Here is a 16,884-nt window from a genome sequence, read left to right on the forward strand (position 1 = left end):
GAGGGAGACACAGAATCTGAAACAGGCTCCAGGCTCTGAGCTGTCAGCACAGAGCATGACGCGGGGCTCGAACTCACAGACCGTGAGATCATGACCTGAGCCGAAGTCGGCTGCTCAACCGACTGAGCCACCCAGGCACCCCATTACCTTTATATATTTATTTTGAGAGAGAGAGCATGAAACAGGGAGGGGAAGAGAGAGAGGGAGAGAGAGAATCCCAAGCAAACTCTGCACTGTTATTGTGGAGCCCATTGCGGGCCTTGAAGTCACAAACCATGAGATCATGACCTCAGCTGAAATCAAGAGTCAAGTGCTTAACTGACTGAGCCACCCTGGCTCCCCAGTACTTATTTAATTTGTTTAAAAAAAATGTTGCTGGGGCGGCTGGGTGGCTCAGTCGGTTAAGGATCCGACTTCAGCTCAGGTCACGATCTCACAGTCTGTGAGTTCGAGCCCCGCGTTGGGCTCTGGGCTGATGGCTCAGAGCCTGGAGCCTGCTTCCGATTCTGTGTCTCCCTCTCTCTCTGCCCCTCCCCTGTTCATGCTCTGTCTCTGTCTGTCTCAAAAATAAATAAACGTTAAAAAATAAAAATAAAAATAAATGTTGCTGTATTTCCAGAGAGGATTGGAATGTCAAAGCAAACTTGGTTGTATCATATAACTTATCAACACCAAAGTTTACTAACGATTCAAATGATACAAATATAATCGGGCAGAGATGTAACATTTCTTTTGTAGAAGTTGGCATCTATTAGACACAGTTTCCAAATTGTCCTTTTCTCCCTCCTTAACATGCTTTTTGCTTTTGAACTGACTTTTGAATGTCATTTGTAGAAACCTTTGTCTCAAAGGAAGCTGTTTTTTGTTTGGAGCTTCCCATTTCTATACTCTTAATAGTTATACATATAGGAAATGTCTATATGAGGAATTGTCATTTGCCTCATAAATCCATAAATTCCAGATATTTTTGGTTGGCCATTTGGACAGGTAATGCGTGTCAAAAGTTTTCTTTGAAATAGTCCACTAGTCAATTCCAATTTTTAAAAATGTTTGTTTATTTTGATAGAGCGCATGCATACATATGTGAGACCAGGAAAGGGACAAAGGGAGAGGGAGAATTCCAAGCAGGCTCCACATTCTCAGCATAGTGTCTGACTTGGGTCTCGATCTCATGAACTGTGAGATTACTACCTGAGCCGAAATCAAGAGTCAGGTGCTGAACCCACTGAGCCACCCAAAACACCCCTAGTCAATTCCATTTTTATGTTTGCAAGGAAACTTGGTCAAGTCCATTACTCTCTGAGATATCCCCTCAATAGAAGGATGATGCCTTAGTAGGGGACTCATAAGCTTGCTGTTATCTCTTTATTCCCAAATTACATGCATTCCTTTTAAAATTAAAATAGTGCTAACCCGGAATTGTAATCCATCATCTCCTTCTCAAGGCTTATCCTGCACCCAAGACGCAGTGACTTTTTTCATTAATTATCTAATGAAAACACTTATTTAATGACAAGCATTTTCACTCACTTGAAACTCTAATTCTTCTTAAAAATTTTGTAATATAATTATAGTTTAAATTTCAATTAAAATTTTTATCAGAGATTTAATTGTTTTGACAATATATTGTTCATTGTTAAGTCAAGTAGTGTATCTGCGTATTTTATTTACATTCTTTCAACTTTTTATTTTTCCCTGGAGTTATTAATTCCTCATTTGTCCTTAAATATTTGACGAAATCCTTCCATGCCACAAAGCTCTGTATTATGCTTATATGGACACTGTTCCACATGGTAGTCTACCCTGTCAGATAATGTGTCATAACTTCTCATTCCCTGAAAGCAGCCCTTCTGGAGCACAACAACCTCCTGCTCCAACATGCACTGAGTGCTTTCTTTTCCTGTGACAGAACTCTTGTCTAAGACTTCCTTTCACTGTAATGTGGGCATTTTCTTTTCTCTTTTCTGTCTTGACTCTCCCGGTTTTTCAGTCCCTTGCCTACCTATTTCTTGGGTTACTTCGCTGTTTAGGTAGATTACATCTTCCAGGAGCTTCTAAAGAGTGTAAGGGAGATAATTGAGAATTTCCTTCTCTGAAAATGTCTTTTATTTGCCTCTCATATTTAAATGATAATTTGGTTTAGTATGAAATTCTAGATTGAAAATAATTTTCCCTCAAAATTTTGAAGATATTATCATTACCTTCTAATTTCCACTGTTGTGTTTAGAAGTCTGATGACATTCTTCTTCCCCATCCATTACATAGGACCTAGCGTTTCGTGTTAGAAGCTATTAGAAGCTGATTTTTATCCCTGGTACTCCATTATTTCACAATGGTGACTTTAGTGTGAATCTTTTGTCTTAAGTTCTTGTGGACCTTTTCAATATGGAAATTCATGTCTTCCAGTTCTATAAAGTTTTCATAAATTATTTCCTTGAAAAGTTCCTTCCCACTGTTTTCTGTATTTCTTTCATTCAGACTTCTATTGTTGTATTTTGTACTTCTTGGATTATGTTATATATATTTTAATTAAATTATATATTCTCTCCTATTATCCTTTTCCTTGTCTTTTTGTTGTACTTCCCAGGATATTTTTCTGACTTTATTATGTCTTAAGAAATTATTTTGGCAGTTTTAAACTAACAAGGGTTAACTTTTTTTCTGATTATTTCTTTACATACGGACTTTTGAAAAAATAAAAACACCTTTTATCTCTACTTGTATTATTTCTTTGAAATTTTCTTCTGTTGACTATACATTGTCTCAATTTTTGCTGAATTATTTCTCCTTCATATTGAGGAGTTTCTCAAATGTCTATTGATTTTTGCCTATTCTCTCATGGTCATTGGCGAGTCTTGCAGTGCTGGCTTCATTACCAACTGTTCTATCATTGCCTGACAGTCTGGATCCCAGTGAATATTTAAGGTGATCAAAATGTTAGTCTGTAAGACTTTAATCTTGAGCAGTTCATTTTTTCTAGAAAATGCTTCTTCAAAGTAAAAAGATAATAAGGATCATATATCAACAACAGTATGCATGTAAATTTGATAACCAGATGAAATGGAGTAATTCCTTAAGAGACACAATCTGCCCAAACTCATACAAGAAAAAATAGACAATCTGGATAAGTCTCAATCTATTAAAGAAATTGAACCAATAATTAATAAGCTTCAAAAACAGAAAGCACCAGCCCCAGATGGGTTCATTGGTGGACTCTATCAAACATTTAGAGAAGAAATCATACCGATTCTCTATAATTCATTCTGTACAATCTCCTTCAGAGGATAGAAACAGAAAGAATACTTTTTTTTAACTCATTTGGAGGTCATTTTTGCCCTAATACCAAACCAGGCAAAGACATTGCAACAGTAGAAAACAACAGACTAATACCTCTCATTAGCATAGATATAAAAATCCTTAATAAAATATTTGCAAATCAAATCCAGCAGTGTATAAAAAGAATTATGCACCATGACCAAGTGAGATTTATCTCATGTATGCAAGGTTGGGTCACATTTAAAAATCAAGTAATGCATTCCATCATATCAACAGACTAAAGAAGAAAATATCACATGATCATATCAATAGATGCAGGTGAAGAAAAAGCATTTCATAAAATCTAATACGCTTTCATGCAAACAACTTAGTAAATGAGGACTGGAGCATAACTTTCTCAACTTGATAAAAAATATCTATAAACACCCTAAAGCTATCATCATTTTTAATGATGAGAAATGCAAAGCTTTCTCAGTAAGATTAGAAACCAAGCGAGGATGACCCTTTTCACTCTTTAAACTTTGTACTAGAAGTCGTAGCTAATGCAGTAGAGCATGAACAGGAATCAAAGGATACACAGGTTGAAAAGGAAGAACGAAATTCTTTGTTTATTGAAGATATCATTGTTTATGTAGAAAATCTAAAAGAATCGATTAAGAAAGACACTTCTGAAACTAATAACCTAATATAGCAAAGTTGCAGGATATAAGTTTAATATACAAAAGTCAATTGCTTTCCTCTATAGAAGCAATGAGCAAATGGAATTTGAAATTAAATACAAAATACCATTTATATTAGCATCCAACAAAAATGAAGTACTTAGGTATGAATATAACAAGATATTTATAAGATCTATATAAGGAAAGTTAAATTTATCTGATGAAAGATAGCAAAGAAGAATTAAATAAATTGAGTGATATTCCACATTCATTCATAGGAAGTCTCAATATTGTTAAGATGGCAGTTCTTCCCAATTTGATCCAGAGATTCAATGCAATCTTAATAAAAATCCCAGCAACTTACTTTGTGGGTATTGCCATATTGATTAAAAGTTTATATGGAGAAGGAAAGGACCTATAATAGCCAACACACTACTAAAGGTGATGAACAAAATTGGAGGACTGACACTGTCCAACTTAGAGGTTTTCTACAAAGGTACAGTAATCATGAGACTTTGGTTTTGGCAACAATACAGACAAATAGATGAGTGGAATAGAAAAGAGAGCCCATGGGGCGCCTGAGTGACTCAGTCGGTTGTTCAGCTGACTTTGGCTCAGGTCATGATCTCATGGTTTGTGAGTTCAAGCCCCTCATAGAGCTCTGTACTGACATCTCGGAGCCTGGAGCCTGTTTCAGTTTCTGTGTCTCCCTCTCTCTGCCCTCCACCACTTGCACTCTGTCTCTCGTATTGTGTCACCAATAAATAAACATTAAAACAATTTTTTTGAAAGGGAGCCCACAAATAGACCCACATATGTAGTCAAATGATGTTTGACATAGTAGAGGCAATATAGCTCAGAAAAGATATTCTTTTCAAAAAATGGTGCTGAACAACAGGACATCACAAAGAAAAATGAATCTAGATACAGACCTTACACCCTTCACAAAAGTTAACTCAAGTGGATCACAGGTCTAAATGTAAAATACAAAATGTAAAAACTTTTAGTAGAAAGCAAAAGAAAAAATCTGTATGACCTTGAGTTTGGCAGTGACATTTTAGATACAACAACAGCGGCAAGATCTGTGAAAGAAGAATTGATAAGCTGGACTTCATTAAAATTAAAAATTTCTGCTCTTCAAAAGACACTGTCAAAAGACCAAAAAGGTGTATTTGCAAGTCATGTTTCTTTTCACTTCTGTACTTTTGCATTGGTCAAACTCTATTATAGTGACTATTTTAACTATGCTTACATTATTCTCAGCTTAATATTTAGTATATTTTATACTCTTCTTGTCTCAAGAATAGTTTTTCTGTTATACTTGTAATTATCATTAAAATACAAAATTGGAATTTTATAGATGTGATTAAACATGATATTCTATAAATGTTTTAAAGTGTGATTTTGTTTTCTTTCTGGGTACATAAAAATACAAAAAATATTTTTTATTTCAGGTTGAGAAGTATAGTAATAATTAACTATGAGCTAATATCTCTTAATATTTTATCAGTACATTTATTTTCTTCTCATAGTATTGCAAGCACCATTGAGATTATCCAGCACTGATTTTACATTTGAAATCCCATTGTATACTATGGATCCTAATAACAAAGTCACAAAAACTCAGGTATGTATAGAGAAATGATGCAGTTTACAACTTTTCTTTTTACTGTGGTTTTTAGTTTATTGAGTTGATTATTCTGAAGCATTTGTTGTAAGAATACTTTCATTTTTAGAGAACTTGCATATCTATATATTGTATTTCTCAGAAGTAATTATGAAGATATATAGACACATATAAAGCCATTTTTATATATGCATATATTTAATAGGACTATTCAAAATATTTTATTTTTTAAAGAATCTTTTCCTTTTTTTAAGTTTTATTTATTTATTTTGGGAGACATAGTGATAGTGTGAGTAGGGTAGGGGTAGAGAGAGATGGAGAAAGAATCCCAGGCAGGCTCCATGCTTGGCACAGAGCCCAATGAGGGGCTTGAACTCACGAAACCATGAGCTGAGCTGAAACCGAGAGGAGGACACTTAGCCGACTGAACCACCCAGGCACCCCCCAAAATATTTTAAATAGAATTAAATCATCTGTCTCTCCTTATATAAAATGGGGCTATGATTAAATTAATGTGAAATATGTTCCATACAGGTAAGGAAATGTGGTGGAAGGTAATAATAAAAACAGGAAAAGTCCAGGTATATAATAAAGTGACTTCTATGACAATCTACTCTTTTTTTCTTACTAGATATCTCTGCATCTCTCTCTCCTAATTAATCCATCTAGAAAGAAAAAAGAGTGACATGAATAAGAAGGAAGCTCATGCATAGAAAATTGTATTTGTAGTGCCCCTTTATTATCTTATATATTGCTTTTCCTGCAATTAATTTTGAACCTCTGTAGCTTTGAGGGCAAATTATATGGTGAAAATATTTAACATTTTATGCGTCAAATAATAGCCAAGTGCTACATGAAATTATAGAGAACAATAAAGGATCTCTTCTGGCATTAAAATGTGACGGTTTTAAGCATAATATCAGTAAGACTTCTATCTATAATATAACTTCAAGGATGCAAAAGACTTTGTGTTGGGACTAGAAAGGAAGCGTTAGTGAACTGAATTGGATTGAATTCCAAAAGAAAAGCAATCCCTCTATAAATATGATTTTATTTTATATCATTGAATTTTTTTCAATTGGCATAATAAAAGATGATCTAGACAAGAGCCTTCTGTCTTGAGTGGCAAAGTGGTCATATTGGCTCCACAGAGAAGGAAATGTGATTCTAATATACTGCTTGCATTTGCCATGAATGATATTTACATAGTCATAATAAAATATATCATGCAGAGAAGTCGTAATATGTTTGTGGGGCAGAATTCAAATTGATCCTATATAGGGTATTACACGTAAAATGACAAGTGTTTGATACATACAATGTGTATGTGAAGGTTAAGTTGACAGAAGGGTTGGGAATGGTAGAAGAAAGGAGTGAAACTCATTTTACTCAGTGGGTAATTAAAGGAAATTGTGTAAAGTTGACAGAAGAACTAGAGATATAAATATATTACTTCAAGTTACCAGGTGACTAATGGAAGAATTAAAATAATTTAAATATCCACAATTGGGAGGTGGAAAGGGGAGTGGAGATAGTATCTATGAGCTAAATCCTCATTTTCACTAGTGGGCACTCAAGAGACAATATCTGGGTCTGATAAATCATGACATAGTCATGTGATAGAGTAATGGCCCCCAAAGTTATCCAATTCCAATCCCTAGAATTTTTGAGTACACTATCTTCTATTGTAGAAGATACTTTGCTGATGTGTAATGTGATTGACATTAAAGACCCTAAGCAAGGGAGATTATCCTAGATGATCTAGATGGTCCCATTTGACTCATGTGAGTGGTTAAAACCAGAGAAGCTTTCCTGACTGTGCTCAGAAGAAAATGTGATGACAGAAGAAAGGTAGAGAGATTTGATGTTGCTAGATGTGAAGATGGTGAAAAGGAGGCCACCAGGCAAAGAATGTGTTTGCCCTCTACAAACTGGGAATGGCAAGCAAATAGCCTTCCCTAGAGCCCTCCAGGAAGATCATGGTTCCTTCACCTTGATCTTAGTCCGGCGATAAACCTGTTGAACTTCTAACCTACAAGACTGTAGTTTAATAAATTTGTATGGCTTTAGACTACTAAGTCTGTGGTCATTTGTTATGGCAGCAATGAAAAAGCCTCAAGTAAGCCATATCAACATTATATTGAGAATAAGGCTCTAACTATCAGAGAAAATCCAAATCAGAATTAGCTAAACTTGGTTGTTTCAGGGAAGCAGAGCTGTTGATAAGAAGGAGTTGAGTGGGACAACTGGTTTTTATAAGTATTTTAAAATTATTTGTGTAAGCTACTAACATGTATCATTTTGATAAGATTATTTAAAAAATGACAGTGGTACACATACTAAATGTTTCTTTATAGATGACTGTATCAGTTCTATTCTTGGGCTAGGATTGGAAAATGGATATTTTAGAGATCTGCCATTTCTTCGTTTCAGAATGAGAAAAAGGAGGCATTCAAATGACTAGTACAATTTCATGCTCACCTTCTGTTTTAAAAGATGTTTCTTTCTTTATAAGATGCAAATTTTAGAACTAAATAGATATTTAAGTATGGAGAGACATTGGGAATAAAATCGCCTATTTTTTTAATCCTAAATATTTTAAATCAATCATACTTTAGAAAGAAAGGAAGTATGTTATTTTGTTGTGGTGCCAATTGCATGGATCATTGTATACTCTTCAAATTTTGAAGAGTAAAGTTAGAAAAATACCTAGCTCAAGGTTTTATTGTAATAGTATGTTGCACAAGTCTGCACACATGTCATGCATATAGCTCCCAGATTTATCAGAACATTACAAAGACAGCGCAGAGATTTTATGTATACTCTTCACACAACTTGCTGTCATGCTAACACCTTATACAACCATAGAACATTTTTCAAAACTAACAAGTTAACATTAGTACAAAATTATAAGTTAGACAACAGACTCTATTTGGGTTTTGTTGTGACCGGCGCAACAAACACTGAGATCAGGGTCCTGAGGGTAGGGGAATGTAAGAAAAAAAAAGAGAAGGGAAGCCAGTTTGGGAACAGGAGGGTCCCCTGGGCTGATGGCCCAAGTGACGGCTTTATTGTTGCTGTACACAATCTTTTATATCAAGACTCTTATGGATCAGGTCATTCTAAGAATAAACAGGTTTCACATGATCGCCGCCAACCAAAACATTTAGTTCTCTGTACCTTGTGAACTTTCTAAACGGGTCACAACAAGACCTTATTGATAGATTGCTAGCAAAACACAGTTCCCATGTTTGTTTCTATTTGACCCGGGGTAGAAAAGGGGGGTAATATTACTGCCAACACCCACAGACCACAGGCTTCAGGAATTAGATTTCTCAGCCTTGACAAGGCTTTCGTATGCCTTTGCAAGTGGGGGAATGGGACGGGGAACCACCGGGTTGGCTGAGTCAACAGGGAGCCATTGCTCGACCCGGTCTCAGCCTGGCACCTGGGTCCGGCCTCCCACAGGGTTTTACCCGTTTTTCACTAATGTCCTTTTATGTCTCATGGTCCAATCCAGGGTACCATATTGTATTTAGTTTCCTCTGATCTGTGGCAGGCTCTCAGTCTCGCTTATTTTTTTATGACCTGGTCAATTTTAAAGAATACTGGTTTGGTATTTTTTCCGAATATTCTTTAATTTTGGTTTGTCTGATTCTTTACACCTTTCTCGACTGCATTCTTATTTTTTATGGGTTTCAGGGAAGAGTGTAACAGCTGAAATGTCTTCTTTTGTCACATCATGTGAAGGGTGTACATGATATTGTGTATGGCTTACTGGTAGTGATAAATGTCAGGAGACTTGGAAAAAAGTTGGACAAACTATTTTTCTTTTTTCACACCCTATATGTCGGAAGTGAGTCATCAATGTCAGCCCACACTCAATGGGTTGGTGGTCAAGCTCCACCTTTTGGGGGGGTTATTTACATATATTATTCAGAATTTTTCTGTAAGCATTATTATTCCTTCCCTCCTTTTATTTATTTATTTTATTAATATATCAATGTGACTTCACAAATATTTACTTCATACTTTCAGTTATAATCCAATATCCCATTATCACATTATTTGTTATTAAAATTGTTCCAGCTCTGGCCATTAGGAATTCTTTTAGACTTATCCTTTGACATACTTCCATCATTATGATTTTTAAGCATTCTCTTACTTTCTGGCACTATAAAATGGTCCAGGCTTGTCTTTTATTTTGCTTGTTCCAGTTCTAGAATCAACATTTTCTTCAAGAAACCCCAGTACCATTTATGGAAGAATGGTATTTAGAAATCAAGATCTGTATACTAGATGTGCTAGCTGCTACTGGGATGTCACATGTTCTAAGCCCCTTTGGCAAATAGAATCAGGAAATATTTGTGTGTATACTAGTGAATACACACATACATAATTTGGCTATCGTTCTTTTTAAAAAAATTTTTAAAATGTTTTTATTTATTTTTGAGACAGAGAGAGACAGAGCATGAGCAGGAGAGGGGCAGAGAGAGCGGGAGACATAGAATCCGAACTAGGCTCCAGGTTCCGAGCTGTCAGCACAGAGCCTGATGTGGGGCTCGAACTCACGGACCGTGAGATCATGACCTGAGCTGAAGTCGGACACTTAACCAACTGAGCCACCCAGGCGCCCCTATCATTCTTTTTTTTAAATTGTGTTTTAATGTTTATTATTTTGAGAGAAACAGAGCACGAGTGAGGGAGGGGCAGAGAGAGAGACACACACAGAATCCGAAGCAGGCTCCAGGCTCTGAGCTGTCAACACAGAGCCCAACATGGGGCTGGAACCCATGGACTGCGAGATCATGACCTGAGCCAAAGTGACACGCTCAACCTACTTAGCCACCCAGGTGCCCCTGTCTATCTATCATTCTATCTCTATCATCCATCCATGTATCTATCTTTTTTTTTTTTAATTTTTTTTTCAACGTTTATTTTATTTTTGGGACAGAGAGAGACAGAGCATGAACGGGGGAGGGGCAGAGAGAGAGGGAGACACAGAATCAGAAACAGGCTCCGGGCTCTGAGCCATCAGCCCAGAGCCTGACGCGGGGCTCGAACTCACAGACCGCGAGATTGTGACCTGGCTGAAGTCGGACGCTTAACCGACTGCGCCACCCAGGCGCCCCTGTATCTATCTATTTAAACATGGGTTCAAACTGATGTCTCTGACTTTAATCCAGCACCACAAGGTTTATTCCAATCTTTCTTCCTTGCTTATTTTTAACTCCTTTCTCTGACTATGAAAAATCTGGCTCTCTTATTTATACTTTATTTATGTATTTTTTACCTGTATAAAGTACAGGTAAAAGTGTATACTTTTACTAGTGTACTAGTAAAGAAGTTTCGGAATTTTTAACCTGTATCTAGAATTGCTAATATATTTGCCAACTAGAGTACAGTATTAATAAAGAGTAACTTTTTGTCTTTAGCGCTATAGTTCCCAGTCCAAACACAGTTTTGCAGTTGCTTCGGCCATTCCTCCTCAGTCTCCACTAACTTCAGTGAGATTATCTCATACATTTGTAATATACTTTGTTGTAATCTACAATGTATCCTGGGGTTCCCAGTATCTTGGTTGATTGTTTTTAAGTTACTTACATTTAAGTTAACTCTTAGTGGTATATAGTTCTATGGGTTTTGAAAAATATGTAGAATAATTGTCCTACCACTTCAATACATGACAGAATGGTTTTACTACACTAAAAATCCTCAATGTAACCCCTTTGCTGTCAACTACTCCTCTTTCCACCAACACTTGGCAACCACTGGTTTTCTTTTTCCATCCAAATGATTTTGCATTTCCAGAATGACAGGTAATTTAATTATATAAAATGTAGCCATTTGGGTCTGGCATCTTTCACTTAGCAAAATATATTTTACATTTATTTATATTTTTGTGTGAATTAATACTTCATTTATCTTATCACTAAATTTTATTCCATTGTATGGAGTGTTTATCCATTCATTATTTGAAGGAAATCTTGGTTGTTTTTTTTCCTCCATTGCTTGGCGATGAACAAAACTATTATAAACATTAACATGTACATTTTTATGTGAGCATGAATTTTCACTTAAGTAAATACTTAGGAAGGGGATTACTGGGTCATATGGTATTGTATAATTAACATTATAAGAAACTGCCAAACTGTCTTCCTAAAGGACTATACCATTTTACAGTCTCACAATCATGAATGAAAGTTGTTACTCAGCATCCTTGCTAACTAGCATAGCTTTTTGACATTTTTATTTTACCCTGGTCTCTATCCTTTGTGTATTTTTCATAGTTGTTAATATGCAATGAACATATTTGCATACCCCTTTGTTTGCCTAACATCACTTTTAAAACTATCTGTGAATTCCACTTTAAAAAACTTTTTTTTAATGTTTATTTATTTTTGAGATGGAGACAGAGTGCGAGTGGGGGAGGGGCGGAGAGAGAGGGAGACACAGAATCTGAAACAGGCTCCAGGCTCTGAGCTGTCAGCACAGAGCCCGATGCGGGGCTCGAAACCATGAACCATGAGATCATGATCTGAGCTGAAGTCGGATGCTTAACTGACTGAGCCACCCAGGCACCCCATTTGCAACGTTTATTTATTTTTGGGACAGAGAGAGACAGAGCATGAATGGGGGAGGGGCAGAGAGAGAGGGAGACACAGAATCGGAAACAGGCTCCAGGCTCTGAGCCATCAGCCCAGAGCCCGACGCGGGGCTCGAACTCACGGACCGCGAGATCGTGACCTGGCTGAAGTCGGACGCTTAACCGACTGCGCCACCCAGGCGCCCCCAGGCACCCTATTTGAATTCCACTTTTAATCACTTGACTTTGTACGCAGGCTCTTCACCTTGGCATGGTAAAACAAGCTAAATTTTATATTGCATATTATAATTTTTATAAATGTCTTTTTATTTATGTATTTTGTGTGTATAAACAGGATCTTGTCTTACATAATACTTCAAAACAAGATGTGAAATGGACTTTGGATATTAGTAATACTGGCAAACTTTTCAAAGATGGCACATTCAAGATTAGTGTGCTGAGTGGGATTCTGCAACCACATAATGAAATTAATGTTTCCATAAGTTTCTGTCCAAGTAAGTCCTTTTTTCTTATATTTGTTATTGATGTTTCAATTTACCTCTCACATATTATTTAATTTTATCTTGTACACAAAAGTTTAGGTTATTTTTTATGTGTTCTTTAAATAGTTTTAAAAAGATTCATACTAGAATTCTTTCATAACCAGCCTGAAATATGGCCCCAAATAATTCTCACCTCTTGGTATTCATGGCCTTATATAGTGCCCTCCCATATCACATAGGACTGATGTATCACCCAGAAGATATTATGAATGTGATGGCGTATGATTTCCAAGATTAGGTCAAAAAAGGCATGGCCACGTCTAGCTTGCATTCTTGGATTGCCTGCTTTGGGGAAGCTGGCCATTGTGTCTATTTATCTCTATGTTCACTTCTTTACTGATGTTTTTTTTTTACAACAGCTTTATTGTACATTTTTCTAATTGGTGTGACAAATTTTCTGTTATCACAAATCTATTACAAAAATTCTTGGTGGTTCTTACACATTTACTTTTCCAAATGAACTATAGATTATTTTCTTCCTGTTTCTAGAAAAAGACATATAATTGAGTTTTTCCCTTCAAATAATGGCATGTTTTTCTAGTAATTAAAGTTTATTTTATAGGTATCACTATTATGAATGAGATTTTTAAATTAATCTTTTTAATTAGCTATGACTATATAAAAATAATATATTTATAGTTTATCTGTCACCTTGCTCCTATGCTGAACTTCTCTAGTTAGATCTGGAAGTTTTTCAGAGATTATTCTGTATTGTTATCTAAGTAAATAGTTTTATAATATAAAATGATAGTAACTAATGAATTTTTCTCTTCATTTACAATATCTCCTCCTCTACCTTATTCTCCTCCTGAATCTGTTAATACAATGTTACTACATTACAATCACATTACATTTATATTACAACTGCACTAGAACTGTTACTATAGTCTGTCTGAATCTGTTACTATGGTGGCAGTTTGTTAAAACTGTTTTGATTCCAGTAGTTTTGCTTTGTATATTTGGATGTTATTAAAAGATTATGTCTTATATATCTTTTAGAAATAGCATATGTATTTAAAGTAATGTTCTTTTTTCTACTAAATGCTATTTGCTTCAATGTTGTTTTATGTGCTACAGTGCCATTTTGTCTTTCTTTGGTTGATATATCATTTTATTTTCAGTCTGTGTCTTTTTAAATTTAAGACCAGTATTGTAAAACAAAGGATTTTGCTTCTTTTCTTGAGCAAGACTGAAATGTAATTTTTACGAGGGGAATTTGACTTATTCATATTTTCTGTTATAATATATTTTTCATTTTCACACAGTTTCATTTTATATTTCCTTTATGTTATATTTCTTACCATTTTTCATAAATTTTATGTATTGACCCAATTTTTGTCTTATATGCTATACATCTATTTCTCTTCTATATGTCATCTTTAGACCGTTGGGAACACCTCTGTGGACATATATTTTCCTGTCAGTTCTAAGATGGAATAGTATCAATGAACTTTCCCACAGACAAAATTATATATGAATTTATTTCTTACTCAAGACTTTGTTGAAATATTTTGGAATTTTATTTGCAGTTAGTTTTTTTTTTTTGTAAACATCATTCCATTCCACCCACTGCTTGGATCAGTGGGCTGTAGTCTTCTCCGTCTCTAAGGTATTGAGGTAGCAGGAGGCAAGACTGTAGCAGATCAAAGCCAACAGGTTGGATGAGAGTACAGGGTTCTTCAAGATCAAACAGCTGGATGGAGAATGGGATCTTTGGGGAGTTGGAATTGAGTTATAGGGGCCTTTTGAGTTGGAACCAGGGTAGCTTATGCTTGATTTTTTGGTCACCCTCATTTATTTTCTTCTAGTACAGTCAATTTTTATCTTTCCTGGCTCACACAGCATGGAATACAGCTTTCATGACTTTTCCTTAGTAGTTCTTTCCAAATCAAGTGTGCATTTATTTTCTGGTTTTCTCAGTTGTTTTTACTATTCATTAAAATGGGGAAACTACTGGAATCTTGAAGAAAAAGATGCCTTTTATTTTGCCTTACGTTCTTATATTTTAAATCAGATACCATAGAGGTAAAATTCACATTCAGATGTGATTATTTTTGAAAGTATGGTTTTCTTAATTACAACTTTGTTAAAGTGTGATTCTTACACCATAAAATATATTTTTTAAAAATGTACAGTGTAGTGGTTTTTAGGATCATCATAGATGGGCAGCCATCAAAACAGCCTAGTTTTAGAACATACTCATTGCTTGCAAAGGATACCCTGTACCCATTATTGGTCACTCCCCATCTCTCCCTCCACTCAGCCACTGCTGACCTTTATTGGTTGTGTCTAGGAATATGTTTACTGTGGATATTTCATATAAGTAGACTCCTATAATGTGTCCTCTTGTGATTGGCTTCTTTCACATTGCATAATAATTTCAAGGTTAGTCCAGATTATAGCATCAATTAGTACTTAATTCCCTTCTGTTACCAATAATTGTATGGATATATCACATGTTTGTTCATAGACATTCATCTGGTGGATATTTGGATCATTTGTATTTTTTTGACTCCTGTGAATAAAACAGCTAGGAACATTCCTGTAGTGTTCTGTGAGGACACATGTTTTCATTTATTTGGTTACAAATCTTAGAGTGGAATTATTGGGTCTTAGGATAATTTGATGTTTAACATTTTAAGAAACTGCCAAACTCTTTTACAAAGCAACTGTAACAGTTTAAAATCTTACCAGCAATGAATGGGGGTTCTGTTTTCTCCACATCCTTGCTAACTCTTTTGTGATCTTTTTTATTATAGTTATCCTAGTGACTGTGAAATAATATGTCATTGTAGTTATTATTTGCATTTTCCGGATGACTACTGATGTGTATCTTTACATGTACTTATTGTCAGTTTGTATATCATCTTTGGAGAAATGTCTGTTCAAATCCTTTGTTGATTTTAAAATTTGGTTGTCTTTTTGAGTTTACATTGTTCTTTATGTATTCTGGATAAAATTATTTTATAAGTATAAAGCATTTTATTTCATTCTGAGATTTCTCTTTTCACTTTCTGATGATGACAGCTAACGCAAAATAGCTTTTAGTTTTGATGAAGCGTATTTTATCCAATTTCTCTTTTTTTAGTTTAGCTTTTCAGTGTCTTATCTATGAAAACATCACATAACCCGAGGTCATGGTGATTTATTCTTATGTTCTCTCTTAAAGTCATATAATTTTATCTCTTACATTTAGGTCAATGGCTTATCTCGAGTTACTTTTTAATATGCTGTAAGGTAGGGCTCCATCCTCATTCTTTTGCATGGGCCTATCTGCTTGTCCCAGCACCATTTATTGAAAAGAATATTGTTTCCCCATTGAATTGTGTGTGTGTATATATATATATATATATACACACACACACACACATATACACATACATACACATACATACACACACATACACACATACATACATACATACACACACACATACATATAACTCTATGTAAAGATATTTTATATAGCTATGTATTAATTCTTCATGAAATGTTTAGTAGATTTCACCAGTGAATCCATTTGGATTTTGCCTGTTCTATGTGAGAAGTTTTTTGATTGCTACTTTAGTTCTGTAACTGAGTCCAAGTTCATTCTCCTCACTGCACAATAGGCCAGTAAGTGGAGAGGCAAGACATTAGGGAAAGGAAAGCACTTTGTTTGGAAAGCCAGCAAACCAAAGAGACGGCAGACTATTGTCCCGAAGAACCATCTCCCTCAGCATGAAATTGGAGTTTCTTTTATGTTAGCAAAAGGAGGAAGTGGGAAGGGTTGGAGTCAAAAGGTAACTGACTTCTGTAGACATCTGAGGAGATAATGTATGTCCTTGGACAGTTGATCTTTGCATACAGGAATCTATCTGGTCATGTCATTCCTATAAATCTTAGGCATAGCATAGTCATTTCTGTATGTACTTCCTCATCTCCTTAGGCGAGATAGATTTGGGTAAAAAGCAGTTTTTGCAAATCTTAGCTGTAACATGGCTACATGCAGGGCTCAGCAGAAGTTTCTAAGCTATAGGTCACAGCAGCGAGGAAAATAGAATCAGTGTGGAGTCAGACATGCTGTTTCTCCCTGTTATAATCCCTTTCAATAAGTCAATTCACATTTTATATTTCTTACTGTGTCAGTTTAAGTACTTTTTGTGTTTCTAGGAATTTGTCCATTTTATCTAC

General features: G+C 35.3%; 1 protein-coding gene across 1 annotated transcript in view; it reads left to right on the plus strand.

Moving 5' to 3' along the window:
• The window catches only part of CFAP47 (cilia and flagella associated protein 47), a 562,540-nt gene that overhangs the window by 116,294 nt on the left and 429,362 nt on the right, over positions 1-16,884 (plus strand). The window contains exons 19-20 of the mRNA XM_040468820.1: positions 5,468-5,562; positions 12,504-12,663. Coding sequence (XP_040324754.1) covers positions 5,468-5,562; positions 12,504-12,663 — 255 coding nt within the window. The remainder of the gene's footprint in view (positions 1-5,467; positions 5,563-12,503; positions 12,664-16,884) is intronic.

This window comes from Herpailurus yagouaroundi, unplaced genomic scaffold (assembly GCF_014898765.1).
Source record: "Herpailurus yagouaroundi ecotype Mexico unplaced genomic scaffold, PumYag 67793, whole genome shotgun sequence".
Taxonomy (NCBI): Eukaryota; Metazoa; Chordata; class Mammalia; order Carnivora; family Felidae; genus Herpailurus; species Herpailurus yagouaroundi.